Source organism: Semicossyphus pulcher, unplaced genomic scaffold (assembly GCF_022749685.1).
Source record: "Semicossyphus pulcher isolate SPU_LCO1_2020_fin unplaced genomic scaffold, fSemPul1.0.p SCAF_23, whole genome shotgun sequence".
Classification (NCBI taxonomy): Eukaryota; Metazoa; Chordata; class Actinopteri; order Labriformes; family Labridae; genus Semicossyphus; species Semicossyphus pulcher.
In genome coordinates this window covers 6,256,292-6,276,972 of record NW_027211697.1, presented here as the reverse complement: position 1 = coordinate 6,276,972, position 20,681 = coordinate 6,256,292, and the positions used below count along the sequence as shown (strand labels likewise).

Below are 20,681 nucleotides of genomic sequence, written 5' to 3'. Positions count from 1 at the left end.
CCCCAGGTGTGCGATCCCACGTGGGGGAGCGGTTGTAGATGATACTTGGAAGAAAATCGGAGCCTGTCAGTGGCAAAAACGAGTACTTTTAGTGGACGGACTTTGGTTGGGCCCATTTGCCTTGAAATATTGTGATGCAGCCATTACAGCCCGCAGCTGCCTGCTGAAGCAATCTAATGAAGCATCCAAAACATTTTGTACCAATAGTCAGCTTTTATTTAATGGGACATGCTCGGAAATCCACATACATTTCGTACCTATAACTTGTCAGGTGCTGATTTTAATTGGTGGTTTTAATTCTGTTTTATCCAGGAGATGTTCTTTGTTTGTCTTGGGACTAAAAGGTTCTCGAACGGGATACCACAGCACCACCAGACGCTGATAAGAACAAAAATTATGCTGTATTATTATAGAATTATAAAAACAGATTAAAACAAAAAGTATTTTAAATGTATATAACAATAAGGGTGTGTTGGTGCTCTTACCTGTCTGAGGGTGCCCTTGGTAAGGCAGATCTTGCTGACAGCCCAGAGTGGTATTGCAATCACAGAGGAGAGAGCCATGGTCCAGCCCAGCCAGTAGGCCCAGTTTGGGTACAGACGGCCCCCACTGGATGTCAGGGGCTGATAATCCAGGAAGGAGCAGAAGAAGCAAACCTTGAAGGAAAAGCAAAGGAACAAACTAGTATGTCTGTGGACACTTTAACCATAAGTCTGTACTATCTGTTGTTGTTGTTGCTGTAACAAGAACATGTGTTGTTGTCATTGCTCTGTTTGCCTGTCTCTATCTTGCATCTCCCTTTATCCCACTTTTCGGCTCATCCAGTCGAGGCAGATGGCTGTTCAACATAAACATTTTTCCTTGCCACTGCTGCCAAATGTTGTTAAGTACTGCTCATGGTGGATTCCTGGTGGAATTTAGACCTGCTCTTGTTGTAAAGTGTCTTGAGATAACTTTCGTTGTGTTTAGCACTGCAAATAAAATTTGATTGATTGGTTGATTGAAACAGGCTGTACTAATAACATGTTATCCTCCAGTAGCTTTATACCCTTTTGGTTAACAGTCAAAACACGATTGTATGAAGTCTATTGCTTGTGCATTGAGATCAGCAAAACATTGTAGACTTTATGTGTCAATTCAAAAATTCTCCATGTAAACCAATTCTGGGCTCATATTTAAGTGTCTCCGAATTCTTCCTAGCATCAAGTGTTCCAAAAACACCTTTCCTATTTTCTTTTTGCCGGACTTTCATCTCCATGTGTCACCCAACTTTGCTGGTGCTTTCCTAAATATGACAAAGGTAAGGGTGATTTGGTGAGTAAATAAGGGGGTAAAAATAAAGCAGGTGAGTATATGATATGTACCTGCAAGATTTTTGGTTGGACCCTTATTGTAAGCTGCTTTGATAAAAGCATCAGCTGAATAAATGTAATGTAATGTCATTAATACAATGCACATTTATTGCCTAAAGAAACACTTATTGAATAAAAAAGCCCAGGAGAAAATTATCTTACTGTGTTATTATTGCTGATGGCTTAACCCTAATGTTCACCACAGTAGTCTTACTTTCATTTCTGCTTTGTTTCAGACTCGTGCAGCTGTTACCAATGATTACTCACCATGCAGATCAGAGGGGTGAAATAACGCCAACACAGTTTGAAAAGAATGAACGGTCTCTGTCCCGTCATGAATTTAACTGCATCACACATCTGTTCAGCCCCTGCATGATAATGACACTTTGTCAGTAACAATTTTCAAAGGACATGATTCTCACTCTCTCACTCTCTATTAGAAAGCACACATAATTCATGACATCACGTAAGCTAGAGAGGCCTTAACACATTCTGTCACTGCTTTCTGACACCTTCACAATGATATGTGGTCTTATTAAGTCTCCCTTTACTTAGACGCCTCTATAAATCTGAACCTTTATCACTTGCTGGTACTTCATTCGTTAGACTGTGGATCTATGTTATCACTAACTTTAGCCAGCAATACATCTGTTGTTTAACAGTTGTTGGGTGTCTCAAGACCTCCTACAACGGAAATAAGACAGTTACAAATCATTACTGTAGTGAAAACTAATAATCAATAGTGACCTGTCCGGTTTTGTCATTGATCGTAATGTAATGTAAGCTGTCTTGGAATAAATAGGGGCGTGAGGTTAGCTGTATGCAGCTGCTTGATAAGTCAATGATCTGCTTGAAAACAAAAGGAGAATTAATGTGCAGTTTTATATAAAAAACATCAGACATCATTACATGATGTGGTATTCTGTGGAAGCATTTCTGCAAAACTTGAAAAAGCACAGATCTACCAGGTTTATAATAGGCGTGGGACAAAATATCGATATGGCAACATATCGTCGTCCTGACTCCTGCAATACAAGTATCAATAGGCTGGCATCAAATGTCGATATTTTAATTTGCAAATATACTGCAATTCTTTCCACATCACATCTTCATGACTCCTCGTGGCGCTTATGACATGAATCGTGTATCGTATCGTGATTACCCTGCGATTCCCCACCCCTAGTTTATAATGTGACTTGACTTGCCATGTCTGCTCAATCAACTTCTTTAAAAGTGGCAAAGTCTGGCACCAATGCAAAACGTAATCCTTCCCTTCGTCTTTTTTAGTTTATCAAGATATTCTAGAAAGTAGACAAATCTGATCTTTCTACACTATGAACACTTTTTCAGGTATTGACACTGAACAATTGCACCAGGAAATTGAGAGGCGCAGAATCATCCAATACAAAAATAATTCCCAGGAGATGTTGTTTTTTTTAATTCAGAGCCTGCTTCTCCAGGTTAAAGATAACTCAAAAGTACTATTACATCCGGCAATTTACAAAATATTTGAGTAATTGTATACCACTCACCAAAGGCCCATCCAACAGCCATACAGTGGATGAACGACACAAATAATATACATGCTCCGTTGGCTCCATAGTAGTCAATCAGCTGGAACACATACATTCCTCCCTGGACAACACAGAACAGGTGCTGTATTTAATGTCATTTAAAATACTCCTCCAATATAAGAATATGGTTATTGGTGTGTGGTAGTGTGTTTGGGTAAGGGTACACAGGCCCGTGTGCTACCTGAGTGGTGAGAGAGATCTGCACGATAAAGCCGACAGAGCACAGGAATATAAGGAAGATTTCCCTGCGCCAGGGTCTTCGCATCTGTCCTGGGAACATGTCGATTACTGACGAGGTAATAGTTTCCAAACCTGAAAACTAACAAACACAAACAGAAAAGAGAAAAACTTCATCTCTACATGACTCATGCAGAGTGAAGAGTCTGACATGGTCTTTACTATCACTCTCTAAGTATGATTGGGTTTGATTCATACTTGAAGATTCCAAAACAAATGTAGCGACCTATTTTAATGGCTGAAGTGCAAAGAACAATGGAAGCAGTTGGTGTAGGGTTCTCTTCTTCTTACCAGTGTGTCCAGTCCCAACAGAATGAGCATAATGAAGAAGCAGGCTGCCCACAGCTGAGGCAGGGGCATCATGGCTACAGCCTGAGGGTAAGCAATGAATGCCAGCCCAGGACCTGTTAGGACAGACAAATCTTTAATCTTGTCCTCTCCACTTGCCTTGTATTTGATGTCTTTCTTTTCCAGGATCAGATTTGATTTGGCCTTTATATCCTACCTGATTCAACCACCATGTCTATTGGAACTCCCTGTTTGTGTGCCATGAAGCCCAGAGCTGAGAAGACAGCGAAACCGGCTACAAAGCTGGTGGTACTGTTCAGTAAGCACAACCACAGGCTGTCCCTGCAAATACACACACATACACACAGCTTAGCATACAGGGGAGAACTGAGCGGGAGAATCTACTGTGAGTGGGGGTATTTATAATAGGATTGCGCGACTTTTGCTGCAACTAAACCTGGGCAAATGAGACAAAAAGAGTGCAATTCTCAAAGCAGCCACAAAGTGTTAAGTGTGTCCCTACCTACCAAGGCTGCAGAGCAAATAGTGTCTAGGTGCCCTGGTGCTGTTTGCATGTATTAAAATCAGCCATTATGCAGTAGTTGCTCCTCGTACGGTTCATTGGTCTCAGTGCCAACAAATAATAATTTAAGGCACTCATCGTAAAGAGTCCTGAGATAACTTTCGCTAAGATTTGGCGTTACATAAATAAGTAAAGGACTGATTTACTGATTGAAAGGCAATCCTTCCATAATGTATTAGCAGAATTACTCATTGCATCACTTACCTGTAGCAGTTGTTATTGAATTTGTTGTAGCTGCCCAGTGTGATTATGGTTCCTGATGCAACACCGTAGGAGAAGAGGACCTGACCGGCAGCCTCCATCCAAACCTGACAACCAAAGAGAAAATAACCCATCTATGTCATCATGTCTGTGTGTCATAGGTTGTTGTTTTTACTGTGCATCCTTTTGGCTTTACTCATCTCCAGTGATTACTGACCTCATATAGATATGACCCTACATTTTCAAAATACAACTATTTGAATAAACAAAACATTGTTAAGCTGCATGATTGTTGTGTCACCTGAAGGTCTGCCAGGCGAGAGGGGTCTGGATACAAGTAGTACACCACACCCTGCCAGGCGCCCGGCAGCGTCAACCCCCTGACCAGCAGGATGGCCAGCGTCACGTAGGGGAACACAGCCGTGAAATACACCACCTGAAATCACAGTGCTTTTAACATTTTGCAGGCCATGTTTAACCACTGCATCAAACAAATCACTCCTTCGCTTTGTTACTTCTTTCAGTCTGTATGCATGAAGATGATTTAAGTCCACTGTATTCATACACATACACCAGTCCACAGATAAAGTTAACTAGTTTAAATAAGGTCCAGCTTGCAATAACCCATGGTAGTATAACACTTATAGTAGTACTATTACTCTACTTAAGTGTCATCTTTAATTTTTATTTGTACATTGTATGTTTGCTATTTTTTTTGTTTGGAATATACCAAGCATTAATTGGTGACTATGGTATGATGCAATTTAAGTCTCTGTTTTCGGTGGACAGCCGCTGATAGCTTCTGATATGAATGGGAGGATGTTACTCTCAAATGGCTTTCCCTTGTAGTAAATCTATAACCTAAAATGGACACGAGTATGTCTTCTGATCAAAGTGGGCAGAATGGCCATGCCATTGACTGACTTATGGGCTGACACTTTAACTGAATCCTATTCCCTTAATTAGTAAGAACATCTCATGTTATGATGCCAAGAGAGAAGATCTAAGAAAAAGAAATACAAAGAAAGCAGCTCTCTTTTAATCCCGTCACATATTTTTATGCCATACAGACAACAGCATATGAGAGAAAGAGAGAGGAGGGAGGTAGGCCCACTCATTTCATATTTTCAATGATTATTCGATGTAACTAAGGGGCTAGATGGATATTGAGGATAAAATCCATAAATTAGGTTGCTACTGGATTTTTTCGCTGCATTATTGACCTTTATTACCGCCTACAGACCTTTCCTGTAGAGCGGACCCCTTTCCAGATGCAGAAGTAGCAGGCCACCCAGCAGGCCAGGAGACACAGCACTAGCTCCCACTGTACTGTGCCAATCTCTTCTATTCCTCCAGACAGAGACAACACTCCTCTCCTGTAAGGATTACACACTTTACTATAACATATTGTAGATTGTAGTTAAACTATTTCCCACTCAATGTTATTTAATTGTATTAACTGTACATATTTGTTATTTATCACTGACTCACTCCCAGAACTCAATGACCGAAGACTTGGTGTCATTCCCAGATGTCCAGTTTCCTGTCAGGTTGCCACTGTGTACTGCAGTGTGATTCGCAGAGGTGAGATCCACACATCGGTCTGTCGATAGGAAGGCAAATTATTTATTATTATAATAATAATAATAATAATAATATTATTATTATATTATAAAGTGTAAATATTCATATCTTCTTGGTCATTTATTAATTATTCAGCATCTTTACCAAAAAGAGGGTAAACCCACTGTACACCCTGTGCAGTTTTTTTTTTTATGTGTGGTCCCAATGTTGTTGACCCTTGCGCACACACAAGGACAGAAATACCATACACTTTACATAGGAAGTGGACTTAGCCATTTGGCATTTTTCGCTATCGCCATCTTTCTTTTTTACGGTGGATCACAGGTAGCCACTACCTTTGGCAAGACCTTTTCCTTATTTTCCATTTTACTGTAGACAGGACCATAGTTTATGAAATTAACATCATGCTGCGTCAAAGCTGACGTTAATCTATTAAGTGTGGCCATGAACTCAGTCGAGAAAAATATTTACTGCGATAATAAAACACCGGAGAAGTAGGATCATATCATCATCTGCTTTCATACTATCAGACTTCTTTGTGCAACTAGTGGAAGTCACTTTTGAAACCAGGAGTCTACATCGGCTACTATACAGTGTATGGCACATGCGTAAGTGGGTGACCTACAGACCTGTTATTGGATTCAAACAAACTACTTCCATCAACCAAGTCCCCTCTCTGCAAGGCCTTGTGACACTGGAACCATTTCTACTTCTGCTGTTGCTTGTGGCAGACAGTGTCACGATTCACATGAAGGCGAGGGCTTGATCAGTCATAGCTAAGGGATGATTTTGACATGAGAACAAACAACTGGTGTTGTTTGTCTTGAGAACACTCTTATGTTGAATTTGTATACCAGATTTTAAATGAAAGCTACTTGGCTTCCTAAAGTTGAACCGTCACACACATTTTTTTTTTTGTGTAATTTCAACACCTCAAATTATTGGAAGCTCCCGCCAAATCAATGTGTTGATCTATTTCAACAAAAAGGAAGAGGTCTCATTAAAGTTAACTCTTTCTCTTTCAAAATATGTAGGAATGGAAATAAACTATAAAACTGTGCATACTTCATTTACATTGCTGAATAGCACCACAAATGTTTCATGCTCGTCAGTGTGGCGCGTTAAAGCATCTGGGCAGCAGACTAGATTGACTTGTGAGTATAGCAAATACTGTATTCCTGGAAGTATGAGTGCATATAGTGTCGTTTGTTAATGTTTAAAGGGGCAAGTATGAGCAAGTAAACCGATGCCACACACTACAGCACAATAATATTCTCGTAGTTTTTGGCAATTTACTTTATGCGTTAGCTTCAAGCTAACAAAGTAAGTGTTTATAAGTGTAAGTTTTTACACATGTGGCAGTTATGCTAGCTGTAGAAGGGGTTGTTTGAGCAAGGTGCTGCACTGTATAGTTGTTTGAATTGGCATTTGTTACCTCGATAATGTGAGGTAGTGTTGCTTAGTGTATTTTTGTTTCTTTATTTGGAAGGCAACAAATTATCAGCCTGAACCATGAAGATGCTGTCTCTCATTTGAAGAACTGTTTACCTATCTTCTGTCAAACTTCAAACAGTATATATGTATGTTTGTGCCCTAAATGGCCTTGCACCATGTGCTTTAGATCATTCAAATAGGGCCCGGAGTTTCTGATTATTCCTTTTTAGCAATCTTGCCAGTACCCGTAAAACGGCACGGTCTCTGCATGAGTTTCCCTTATTGCTGAAAGCCTCTGCTGCCTTCCCTAGCCATTTCCTGCACTATCTACCAGAATACAGGGATAAGTGTGTGGCGCCTTCCACCACAAGTGTTTCACAAGTGTTCCCATCAATCTCTCCCCTCATCTGGGCTCAGTGAAAGATACTTTCCAAAGTCTTTATGAGGTCTTGAGTTTTGGGCTGCTAAATAAAAGTGAGAACTTCAACTCTGCATCCTGGTTTAATATCTGGGTTGTCGTGGTGTTTGTCAACTTTAAACTTGGTCTTTCAAGAGGGCTCCTTAATCCAAAGTGGGGTTAATTCTGTTTCTTCTCATCAGACCAGGTCTTCCTCAGAAAGTCTGCCAATTATCTCAAATCCCAGAAATTTGCTGGACACCACCTCGACAGCCAGCACTTGAATGAAAACATGCTGTTATAAATGTCATCACTAGTCAGATTTGGCAGGAGTCCAGAGAAAAGAACAGTCTGGTATTATCACCGACCCAACATTTATTTGAGTGACCTCTGATTGGGGTAATCAGGGCTATTCTTCCTTCAGACAGTTACCCAGAAATGAAGGAGCTACATTTGGTCAGCTGAACTGGCTTTTTGGGGCTGCTGTCTAAAAACTTACTAAGCCAAACCTCTAACACAGCAAATAAGTTATAGACATGTGGCACTGAAGGAGGCACAGGGCCAGATAAACTGACATAAGGAGTGAGAGAAGCAAGAGATGGAGATGGAGAGAAAGAGGCCATTGCTAACTTATAAGCTTGGCAGTACAGTAACAAGCAGATAATTGACTGTGGATTAGTGATGAAGTTCCTAAAGAAGGTGAGAGCTATGAGTGAGATTTCTGTATGTTGTATTGATTTTTTCTAAATCCACACACCTTATCCCATACATACCTGTGTTCCAAGGATTGTTGCAGGTGGCCCAGGGCAGAGGGTCTCTGAAACAGTATATGAGGTAAAGGAGGGCCCAAGCCAGAATAATGATGTAGAATCTGGAATAAAGCTGGATCACTAGTATAGAGAAGCCAGTACCTGGAGGAAGAAAATTTCCATTTAGGCTCTCGTTTGATATAACATTGGCCCTCAGCACCCAATGAAAAGACTATGAATACTTGCAAAGTATCATACAGACTCTGAGTTCATCATCAGCTTTAAGTCAACCAAAGATGAATAACAGTTTTTCAGTATTCGTTTTAAGTGACACTGATAATTAAAAGTTGTATATAATCAAAGGTGTAGTGCTATTGCATGACTGGATTAAAATCCACATTAATTTATTTACATAAAGATCAAATCATCACTAAAGCTTGAAAAGAAAAACAAATTAAAAAATTAATGATTGACATTTCTGTTGCGATAATTGATTCAAGACATTAACTCATTTAGAGAACACTCCACCTTAAAAGACTCTTAAAAGACTGCGTCTGGATTGGACGGTGGTGAAAGGTATTATATAAGAACTTTAATGAAATTATGAATACACTGTAACTGACACTGAATTAACAGAGTTTTGGAAATGTCTTTGTTAACAGTGACAAAACCAGAAATAATGTGATTACCCTGTGCCAGTGGGCAGAGCTTGATCCAGCAGGTAATAGCGCCCTCCTGTGTGTACTGACCAATCACAGTCTCCAGCAGGAAAAGTGGCATGCCACACAGCACAGCAAAGATACAGTAAGGCAACAGGAAGACACCTGCAAAGAAAAAAAACACAGAAATACAACAGAGACTGATGTTGTGCAACAGGATGAAGATTGAATAAGCTCTAACAGAGAACAGAGAACAGAGAAACGTGTTTAAACCAATGACTGTATATAAAAATGGACAATGCGTCTCCATGTACTCTCATTGCACAAAATTGAAGCCAATATACCTCCTGTGATGGGCACTGCCACCTTGCGCTGGTGACATCATTTGGAGCCAGAGCTGCGCAGTAGAGTTCGGCTGGTGGAGCCACCGTAGCCACTTCCGCTAACCAACCCAAAACACACACTTAACTTAACGGAAAAAATGTCAACGATCCCGCCGACGCTGTATTTAACAGCAGAACAGCTTCTTGTGTTGGTCTGAAGCAGACCTTCACGAATATGGAAACTTCAATGACTGTAATGATTGTTTCAGTTACGTTTCCTCTAGCTGTTCCTCCTCTACTCTGTTAGTCCGGAACAGATCGGTTGCAGAAGCCGTATTGGTCAACAGAGCTGTCAATCATACTTTTCACAGCATTAAATAACTAATAAAGACTAAACTTGTCAGAAAAATAAACACTTGGATGTAAATCAGCATGGTAAGAACTAACTATAAGGACAGAAACCAGGTTTGAGAAAAATGTATTGGGCGTGAATTTTGATTTTATAGTTTGACCCATGACCCACCTGTTAACATGGAGGAGGCGGGCTTTATGACCTATACTGCAACCAGTCAGCAGCGGGCGCTGCAACCATACATTTTTCTCAAACATGGTTTCTGTCATTACAGTTGGTTCTTATCATGCTGATTTACATCCAAGTGTTAATTTTTCTGACAAGTTTATTTTTAATTAGTTATTTGATGCTGTCAAAATGATGATTGACAGCTCTGTTGACAAATTCGGCTCCAATCAGTTCCGGGTGAGCAGAGCGGAGGACGATCCGCGAGCGGAAACGTAACTAAACCAATCACTACAGTCATTGAAGTTTCCATACCTGTGAACGTTAACCTCAGACCAACACAGAGAAGCTATTTGTCATGAGTTTCTAGTTTAGTTCTGGTTTTGTCTTGTATTTCGGTGTTATTATTTCTTGTTTTACCTTGTCACTTTGTCCCTTGTCATGAGTTTTCATCGTTTAGTTTTGTATTTAGCTTATACTGTGTTCTTGTCAGTATTTAGTCTTGTTTAGTTAAGTATTTCACTTGTGTCTTTTTGATTAGATCATTTCCTGTTTTACTTTGTCACCTTGTCTCTCGTGTTGGTCCACTTCCTGCCTTTGTGTTTCCTGCTTGTTCGATTGTGTGCCTTGCCCTGATTGTTTTCACCTGCCCCTTGATTGTCTCACCTGTGTCTGATTAGCCTCACCTCCTAAGTTTATTTAGTCTTTGTGCTCCCCTGTCTTGTTGCCTGTTCATTGTCATCCTTCCTCTGGAGTGTCGTCTGTCCATGTCCATGTCCATGCGTATTATTCTCAGTGGTCTTAGTGTTCTCTGTGTGGATTTTTCACCTTCTTGTTTTATTTGGATTACTTATTGCCTGTTTTGTTTGGACCTTTCTGCCATTGGATTTTGTTTGCCTGCACCCCTTGGATTCCTCAGATCAGTAAGCCTTTTGTTTTGCCTTCTGCATTTTTGTTTAAATAAATTCTTATTAAGTCTGCTTCTGGGTCCTCACCTTTTTGTTTAAATTAAATTGTGACACTATTCTGCTGTTAAACACGACGGCGTGCGGGATCCTTGCTGTTTTTTCGTTAAGTTAAGTGTGTGTTTGGGTTAGCGGAGGTGGCTACGGCCACTTCACCCGCCGATCTCTACTGCGTAGTCTCTGGCTCCATATGACGTCACCATTGCAAGATGGCAGCGCCTATCACAGGGGCTATTTTGGCATCAATTTCATACAATGGGAGCAGATGGAGACGCGTTCTATATCTATATATACAGTCATTGGTTTAAACCAATGGAGGGCTGACAGACAATTATCATCTCTCACAGGTGTAAGTCGGAAGGGGATCATCGGGTCTGGTTCTGGGATGCGTGCATGTGTGATTGTGAGTGTGTATATCTGTCTGTCTTCTGCTTATATCTCAAACTGCTGGACCCATCAACCCCAATGTTTATCTGCACATTAAGCAGAAGGTTAAAAGAGTCTGGGTGACAAATTGGTTGGGCAGGCATGTTCATCTGTATTGCTCAGTGAGAACCTCGAAGGTGAGATTTTAAAAATCAGTTTGCTAGGTACAATGAGCCTCAAAGGCTAGAATATTTTGCTTGGCTACACAGTCAGCAGATCCATCTCCTTATGATCTTGTTTCTCTCATTTGTTAATATGTTCTGGCTCAGAATCAAGTTATAAAATCATAACCCAGACTTTAAATCCTAAATATCAAACATGTTTAATATTATCCTGCAGCCACATGAATCTGTGAGCAGTTCAGGATGTTTAATGCTAGGTTCACATCACAAGCCTGAGCAGCGCATTACTGCTGCCTCACTGAACTTCAGAGGCAGTTGAAACTTTATAGAAGGTGTATTATTATAGGTATTATGTAAATATGACTATCCACATATAATTTGCACAGTGTATATTGCAGTGAACCACGCTCAGCTTGCAGTAACCTGTAATTACAGATAGTTATCCGTAGGCACGGACCGGATTTAGATATCGGAATAGTATTGACCAATCAAGTATTAGCAGGCTTTCGTTGGTTTCCGGAGAAACAGTCTGTATGGAGAGCAAAACAGGGTGAAATCCACTGCAATGCCATTTCTCCTTCCATAGGTGTTCACCTGATGACGATGTAAGTTTTTTATTAATCTGTATATAGACATAGACACCTGCAGACAAATGCAGTTAACAATCTGTTCTTATCATCCTATCTGGACTTCATTCAAGCATCTCAGGTTGCTAGTCGGACTGTAAACAAAAAGGAAATCTTGACCTTAAGTCCTTTATCACTAATCGCTGTCTAAGCCGGAAGCCCTTAAAAGTTGGCCCTTGTTCTCACGAGGTCATACCATCATCAGACTATAGCCAATGGGTTTCTGTCATAGGGCTTGCGGGAGAGAGAGAGGGAGATGAGACAGTGAATTTAATTATTATCAGACCGTGTAGTTAGCATCATCAGAGCAGTGTTGTCCATGTACTGACTGCTGTGCAAAAACACAACTTTATATCATTAGTAAAGAAATCATCATTTAGAAATAGCTCCCTATCAACAGACAGTTTTGTTAAAGCTCCTGCGAGGAACTTTTGGTTTGTGTTGATTTTGGTCCCCCCTGTGGACAAAGCCGTAGCTCTTATCTCTTTGCTGATTTCGTCCTGTACATGCTTAAAGTCGAGGTGAAATGAAAAATGTCATTTTAATCCTTTTAGATCACATCCCCGGTAATATTGTGCACTTATTTGACAATTTAGGAAATCCATTTCTTCGTATTCTTCTATCAAAATCCGATCATTTTTTCTTTCTGTAAAACAAAATATCACGTATGCTTACGTAAGCTAGTACCAACCAATTTCAACCAATAATATCATGACATCCACCTGTCAATCAATCTGTAACATTTAGCCACAGAGCGCCAAGAATGCTCGGTCAGTTAGCTAGCTACTGCGCTGTGGAGAACGTCTGTCTACGCCCACTTCTCAACGATTAAATCAAATCCCTCTAATGTTATGTCCCGCCTGCACGTCCTGTTTCACTCGGAAATACGTCACGATACGGAAACCAGATTCTCTCGAAATGCCGTTTCAGCTCGACTTTAAGTGGTGGGTTTTAACAAAAAAATCCCATCCTGCTTTCTTTAACAGTCATATGTATCACTTAATTAAAATTTAGCTACGTTAAAGTGACTCCTTGTTGTCAAACTCCACCTTCAAACAGTCCCTCCAAAACATTCCCCTACCTTCTTCACCCCGGGCCTGACAACTCTAAACTCCCAATGGTCTGAGCTCTTGTGCTAGTTTGAGGAGTGAACACTAACACACCCCTGTGCTTGAGGGCCTGACACCGGGCAAAGTAAGTGAATGATACCGCTTGCTGCGTGGCTAATTCAGATCCATAGCTAGCGACAGCAACACTGGGCTCTTGCTCGTAGCTGTTACACCGAGCACACTGACAGGCCTGTAGCACTTCCATTCTGTTGACTGGATTTGCAGAAAACGCACACGATAGAATCAGTTGCGCTCTGATTGGACAGTTTGGCTTCATCTGATTGGGCAGTCAGTGGACAACTTGGAGGCAAGCTGATTGGCTGGTTAGCTGAGACATAAAGACGTGATTAAAAAATTCTTGTTTGTAGCTCGTAGCTTGTAACTTCAGGGTCACACATGCAGATGGATTGAAAGAAGTTGAAAATAAAGTGGCACTAATTTTAATTACACATACACAAATAGTTTTTACTGCTACAAAAATGTTGTACATATTTGTATACATATTTATTCTGTTAACCAATAAGAGCAAAAACACTGAACAAATTTGCCCAAATGAGTTTAATATGACTGTAATGTATTTATGGTGGTATACATTTATTGAGAATTGTACTGCATATTTGGAGTCTAAAATATGGATACTTAGTATAGCAAGAGGTAAGTTCCTGCTAATTACTATCATGGCCAATTAAAGAAAATACTGTATGTGACAATATTTTAGGTTAAGGTTTGGATTTTGTTCAACTTAGGATTTTCTTTGACTCAGATAACTGTGCAAGCGATACAAAACCTTTAGCTTTTGTTGCACCTATACTCAATTTTACACCTTGTGTGTGTCGCCTTACAGCCCACATTTGATTGATCTCTTTCATTTTATCTCAGCAATTTGTGATTTCAAATGGGTCCTGTGTAATGTCTGACCACATGATTGTCCTATTCTACCTCACCTCTGTCTGAATGGACTGCAAGGGCACCCCGTTGGACCACAATAACAACTTCATCAGTGACTTCAGGTAAAGGGGTTCATCTGCCAATTGCAAGTTCATGACTTCAGTGTTTCAGGTTATTTTTCTTTTATTTGTGCTAGTGTGTATGGGAGGGTGCTTCATTGATATTTGAATGTGAAGCTAGTTAGAAGTTGTATCAGTTGTGTGAACCCACTCTGAGGTTGGTTAAGATGATTCGCCAAATGATTTTTTCTTTTGGCCTTAACTCTTTCATTTGTTTTGTCACAAGCAATCAATGGTGAAAACAGTCGAATGGCCATGACAGTCTTCAGAATCTTTGTCAAATGAAGAGAAGGTGCTTAGCCAGGTGAAGACCCTGAGGACGTGGCATTCATTCTGGAGTGAGTGGAAGTGCTGGATGAGATGTGTTCCAAGTGTAACATTTGCTGTAGTAATGTTGTTTGCTCTTGAGTACACTTTAAACTGCGGCTACCCTTAAGAGCTCAAGTATGTCTTCGAAGCTCTCCAGACGACATTTGTTTGGTCATGTAACACACCTGGATCAGCTCTTTGAAGTCATCGCTACAGAAATCTGTGCAAACTTTAAAACGTCACAATAATAGGATCCATTCTACTGACAATTTGTCAATATATTTAATGACTAGTTGTCTTGGGAAGTACACATTAATTATCTCTGGATTGTTTGTCATGTTTCCACCCCAGGATGTTAACTTTGCTTAAAGTTGACTTTGATCTTTTCCCCTGGCATTTAAAATAAGGAAGTGTGCTGTATTTTCAGTACATTTTGTTTCAGAAACATTTTGTGTTTGCAAGTAACTGCTATGCAACATGTGTCTAAACTATTTTAGAAACATCTCAAGGTTAAACAGAGTTTATAGAACTAACTTTAATGTGGGTCACAGATGAATGCGTTTCGGCTCTTATGCCGTCTTCAGCTTTGTTTTTTCTGGATTTCATTTTTTGCCGTGCACCCGAAACGATACTTTGTAACTTATTTTTGGAGTTGTCCGCGCTGCCACTGCTGTAAACAGAGTTTTACAGCCTGGTCGGTGTCATGCTTGTTAATATAAAACTATAACTGAAGGTTCGGGTGAAAGTTGTGCTGTTCAACAATCTGTATAGATATTGCTCAGACACATCATCACCTGGCCCTATTTTATAATGACATCTTTCTTTTTTATGGAATACTCACTGTGATCAATTTCAGATTGTCTTGTTTTTCTCTGTATTATTTTACAGATTAAGTACTAATATACAATATGTTAGAACTTAAAAAATGAGGAAGCTGTTGTATTTTCCCATTAACCTTGTTTGCAAGCAACTGCTGCAACAAATAGTTATCACTGTCTATTTTGATAAACACAGATCTATTGCAACATATCCAATTTGTTCGGTGATATTTTTCCACCTTTGTCAGCAACTAGGCTGTAGACTTTGTTCAGGTATTTTTTTCACAGTAAAAATTATAAATGTTGGGGTGCTGGTATAGCTCAGTTGGTAGGGCAGGCGCTCCATGTACAGAGGCTACAGTCCTCGACGCACTGATCACACTGATTTTTGTTTTTAAATGTTTAAGGTAGTGATACACATCAACTTTTACATCAACATTAACAGACAACGTCGATGTTCAATGTAAACTTTTATATTGAAAAAGGTCAACCTCCTCTGACCAGAAATGCTCCAATCACAGCCCAGATTTTGAGTCATGTGATCTCTCTGGCCTGTAAAATTTTCTGAATAATAGCTATGTCCCAATCCAGGGGTTGCAGCCTTCGAAGGAGTTGGTCTGCGGAGGATGCACCAATCATAGCCTGCATAGGCCGTTAAAGCAGAACTGAAGGTGTGGTCTACGGAGGATTTCCTGTTTGCGTCATCACCTGTTCCCGCCGTTACCCTTGCGTCACACAATGCAACTCCGGTTGCCTAGCAACAGGTAGCTAGCAGGCTAACTAGCTAGAATAACTAACGTCATGTAACTTAACCAATTATTTTAAAGATAATTTGTTTCAGGGCCCCTTTCCAGTGACAGTGCTGCATGGCTATGGTGGGTTGAAATTCCCCACAGCCGGTGAAACTATAATCCCTGATTTCTGGGGAAATCTACTCAGACTGGGCAGGGCTGGCAAAGATTTCCCGCACAATTCTGTGTCGAGTGTGACTGCAGAGCATCGATTGTCGGCCGGAGACCAACACCAAGCTCTCCATCACGCACGCTTAGTCTGATGCACGCTCTCTCTAATACTCGCAGAAACACGCACACAGAACGGGTATCCTGAAACTTAACTACCTGAGGCACCAACAATCGTTGCCACAGACATTAATACACTGTCCAGTGTCCATTATAGGCATGTACAAGAATACAGCCATGTGATCCAGCAGCAAAAATAACTAAATAAACTTTTACAGCCTACCTTTCGTTGATGGTCAGCACCAATGACTGTATATATAGATGGACAACACGTCTCCATCTGCTCCCATTGTACGAAATTGATGCCAAAATAGCCCCTGTGATAGGTGCTGCCATCTTGCGATGGTGTCGTCATATGGAGCCAGAGACTGCGCAGTAGAGATCGCCGAGTGAAGTGGCCATAGCCACTTCCGCTAACCCAAACACACACTTAACTTAATGAACAAACAGCAAGGATCCCGCACGCCGGCGTGTTTAACAGCAGAACAGCTTCTCTGTGTTGGTCTGAGGTTAACGTTCACAGGTATGGAAACTTCCATGACCGTAGTGATTGTTTTAGTTACGTTTCCACTCGCGGATCGTCCTTCACTCTGCTCACCCGGAACTGATTGGCTGCAGGAGCCGAATTTGTCAACAGAGCTGTCAATCATCATTTTGACAGCATCAAATAACTAATTAAAAATGAACACTTGTACGTAAATCAGCATGATAAGAACTAACTATAATGACAGAAACCATGTTAGTAGTCTGGTGCGCAGTCTGTTTTCTGTGACGGTACCGATGTCCCAGGAACGCAGAGATATGTAACAAAGCTTTATTTTTTTTTATTTTTTTTTACTGTTTAACCGCCTAACCCATAGTATTAATCGGTCAGCATTCTTATTGTCGGTAAAGGGTAAATTATTAACATTCCCATTAATTCATTAGGCATAAATTGCTGTTCAAAGCATATACCTTTATATATACCTTTTATATACATATTTTATTTCACTGTAAGTCTTTACAGTATTTTTTTAATGTCTTTGCTATTGTTGCTTCTGTTCTTTTTTTCATGTGAAGTGCCTTTGAGTAGCTTTTAAAGTGCTATATAAAATAAATGTATTATCATTATTATTATTACTATTATTATAGGTCTGATAGCTTTTCTATATGGCTGGAATTCTTAAATATTAATGGCCATTAAAAAAAAGTCTAACGTAAACTCTGGTTGGGTGCACAACTGATGGGTAGGAGGAGTACAGAGCACTAGTGGACAATATTCTTGATCTGCCTCTGAATGTGGCCAAGACCAGGGATATGGTGATTGACTTCAGAAGGAAGAGGACTGCATGCAAAATTTTTACCAAGAGTGGAAAAAGTCCAATAAGCTTTTACAGAGCCCAAGGTGATGTATTCAGATGCCTTGTTTTGTCCAATATATGGCCCAAATCCCAAAGATATTCACTTTGTCATGATAAATGATGTCATTTCTTTCTTCTCCTGGATGTATATCAGACTTTCTTTATTCTAGTGTTAGGGTTATTTTTACTGTGTATTTATTTTCTCCTGTGCTGTATTTGCTTTGATAACCTGCTAATGTAACGCCACAACGCCTCTTTAGATTAAGTCAGTGCAATCTTTCAAAAAAATCTAGAAGAAAATCCACGATAATGTCCCTAATACTTGACTGTAAGGTTTAACTTTCCCTATTACCTCTGTCTGTCAGGTGTCTTACATCAATCTCCAGCCCTCGAATACATGCTGTCTATGTCACCAAGAAGACCATCCTCCTGAAACAGGAAAAAACTCAACATATCAATACAGACAGACCTCTTGACATAACGCGTAATGACATTGAAGAGTAAGCTACAATGGCAGTCAAAGAAAAACCCAATTCAACACTTCCTTCTGTGCGGAACACAGCTTTGGGTATCAAATTTAATGGCAACTCACACAGAATGTCATGGTATTTTTTCAGTCTCTGCCAAACTGGTGCAGCAACTGACTGATAAACATTACAATGTGCTTCTCATGTGGCTCAATCCATATTGATACCATTTGTCCGCTATAGTTTATTTCCTCAGAAAGACTTAATCAGCCCTAATGCAAACAGCCCTGAGGCTGTTCATATTGACTTCAAACCTGCATAACCACTTTCTCTGAAGAGTATCATGTTATGCAATCTATAGGAGAAGTACATCAATATGTACATTTGTTTTAAGCTATGCCAACAGGCAATTAACCATCTTGGTTGTTTTTCGTGCATAACAATGTACGACAATGTTGGACTTAGTACACAGCCAATTTTACCTCAGAATGTATTTATAAACAGTTTCATGGTTGATTGCTTTTTTCTTCAGTTAACTACTAATACCATTATTTAAATCACTTTATTTTTTAATTTACATTAACTTTTTCAAATGTAATCTTTAGCAAATATTTGGGTCACACATAGTGCAACATTAACATTCTCAGGCAAAAGGATGACAGATTAGGTTATCTCATGCTCAAACTGGTACGACCACGTCTGATAGACTGAACACACAAATAATGAGGAATTTTTGCTAGCAGTTCATTTTACACAATCCGCATTTAATTTGTCGAGAAGATTAACATTGCCTTACCTGCAGAACCCTTTTCAGTAAGTTTCATGACTAGTGCAATCGTGTCAAATAATGCACTGTATAAACTGTGTGTTCCAGCTCACCTCCTCCATTCTTATAGCACAGGTAAGGGAATCTCCACACGTTGCCCAGGCCCACCACATTGCCTGCTGCTGCCAGAATATATTCCCTTTTCTTCCTCCATTGTTCCCTTCTTCCCCCTTCAGACTCCATCTGCGTGTATGCTCCTCAGTCCCTGATCAGTATAATTAATGACAACGATGTCAACCAGTTGTAGAGTAAGTGAGTGCACCTGAGCGAAGCAATTGAGCACACCTGTGAGGAGGGGGTGTTGGAATAACTCAGGAGCAATAAAGAAGAAGAGTGAGCTGGGGCCTGTACTACAAAGTGATTTCAACAATTTTCTTTATCTGGCTTCACTTACACTAATAAAGGAGATCCAGCTAAGCAATCACATGAAACTATTATCAACTTAATAAGTCAACCTAGGGTGTTTATGATGGTTTTAGACTTATTCTTTCTGCTACTGCCCAGTAGGTGTTAAACAGACATTTGAAACAAATAAAAAATACATACAAAAATCTAATTCAAAGCGGTAAGTGCACTTACTTCCACATCCTTTAAGTACAAGAGCAGGGCTTTAGTGCTTCAATCAGTATTTGTTGTAGGATTATATCAGTAAAGCACAATGATTATTTCATTAAATCCAAGATTTTTGCCGGTCTCTCTCCCTCCTCTCCTCTCTCGATCAGTGACAGAGCTCTGGGACTAAGAGAAGGGATTTGTCAGAAGGCTGTGTTTTGTAAGGGTTGATTTCTTATCTAGAACATAACCTGCTTCGAAGCATGTTAGGTGTGCATCGTTAATTACCATTGCGGTCTACCCCAGGATTAACCCCAACGTTAACTCGCCAACTGCAAATCTTGCTTTGTAGTACAGGCCTCTGGTACTTTGTACATTTGTTTGTTTATTTAGCAATTTATTTGTTTAGGTTAACAATGAAAATGTACAATGAACTCAAAACTAGGCAACTTCAGTAGTCTTTGGAATTTTTGTTTATAGCATGTTGGTGCAAAAGCACTGCATAATACACATGAACAATGTACTTACTATAACTTGGTCCACATGTCAAAATGTTGAATTGTTCTATCCTAAAATCAGTAGAATATTGGCTTTTAAATCGAATCACAGTCCTCCTAAAGCGGGGTACATACTTCAAGATAATCGGGATGAATTTTTGATGGTTCTAAAGATTATCTTGCCAGAGTTCCTGCGTGAGGTAAGTTAAGAGTAATTCTACTTGCCCCTTTCTGCTTGGAAGGCTGCCGTGGCCACACTGATTTCAAATCGTAAATATTAAAAATGTTCAATATTTACCATCCGTTATCCTGTTGTGTGAGGGGAACAAAACGTGTCACGTGTAACAAAACAATAGCCAATGGGGAAGCAAGCTGACTGAAGAAGGAAGCACAACAACTGCAGCCATGGTGACAAAAGCAAACGAGGAGCATAAAGTAACATGTAAGAGCCCATGTTCACGCCATCTCCACCACTTCTATAAATGTGTTTGGACATTTCTACAAAACAAAAGACTGGGAAGCAATTTTCAAGCAAGCAGAAAAGTTGACAAAGAAACAACACCCCTAGCAACATTAACTATTTCATCAATGTGCCGGCAGACTTCCGTCTGGATTACACGGTCATACCTGCCTGTTGAGTCTCCATTCAAGTCAAGCCTGTTTTTCCCCTCTGAGACACGCAAACAATTTGTTGTAACAC

General features: G+C 40.0%; 1 protein-coding gene across 1 annotated transcript; it reads right to left on the bottom strand.

Annotated features, from left to right (window-relative positions):
• Positions 1 to 267: 267 nt before the first annotated feature.
• On the bottom strand, positions 268 to 19,115 carry LOC138603212 (sodium- and chloride-dependent GABA transporter 2-like). Its single transcript, XM_069674914.1, has 14 exons — positions 18,986 to 19,115; positions 9,089 to 9,223; positions 8,424 to 8,561; positions 5,727 to 5,838; positions 5,479 to 5,611; positions 4,537 to 4,671; positions 4,239 to 4,342; positions 3,669 to 3,793; positions 3,455 to 3,567; positions 3,108 to 3,245; positions 2,885 to 2,987; positions 1,620 to 1,720; positions 466 to 656; positions 268 to 379 (listed from the first exon to the last, which is right to left on the bottom strand). The coding sequence occupies exons 1-14, from the start codon at positions 19,113 to 19,115 to the stop codon at positions 268 to 270; spliced, it is 1,770 nt and encodes a 589-aa protein (XP_069531015.1).
• Between the last annotated feature and the right edge of the window lie 1,566 nt (positions 19,116 to 20,681).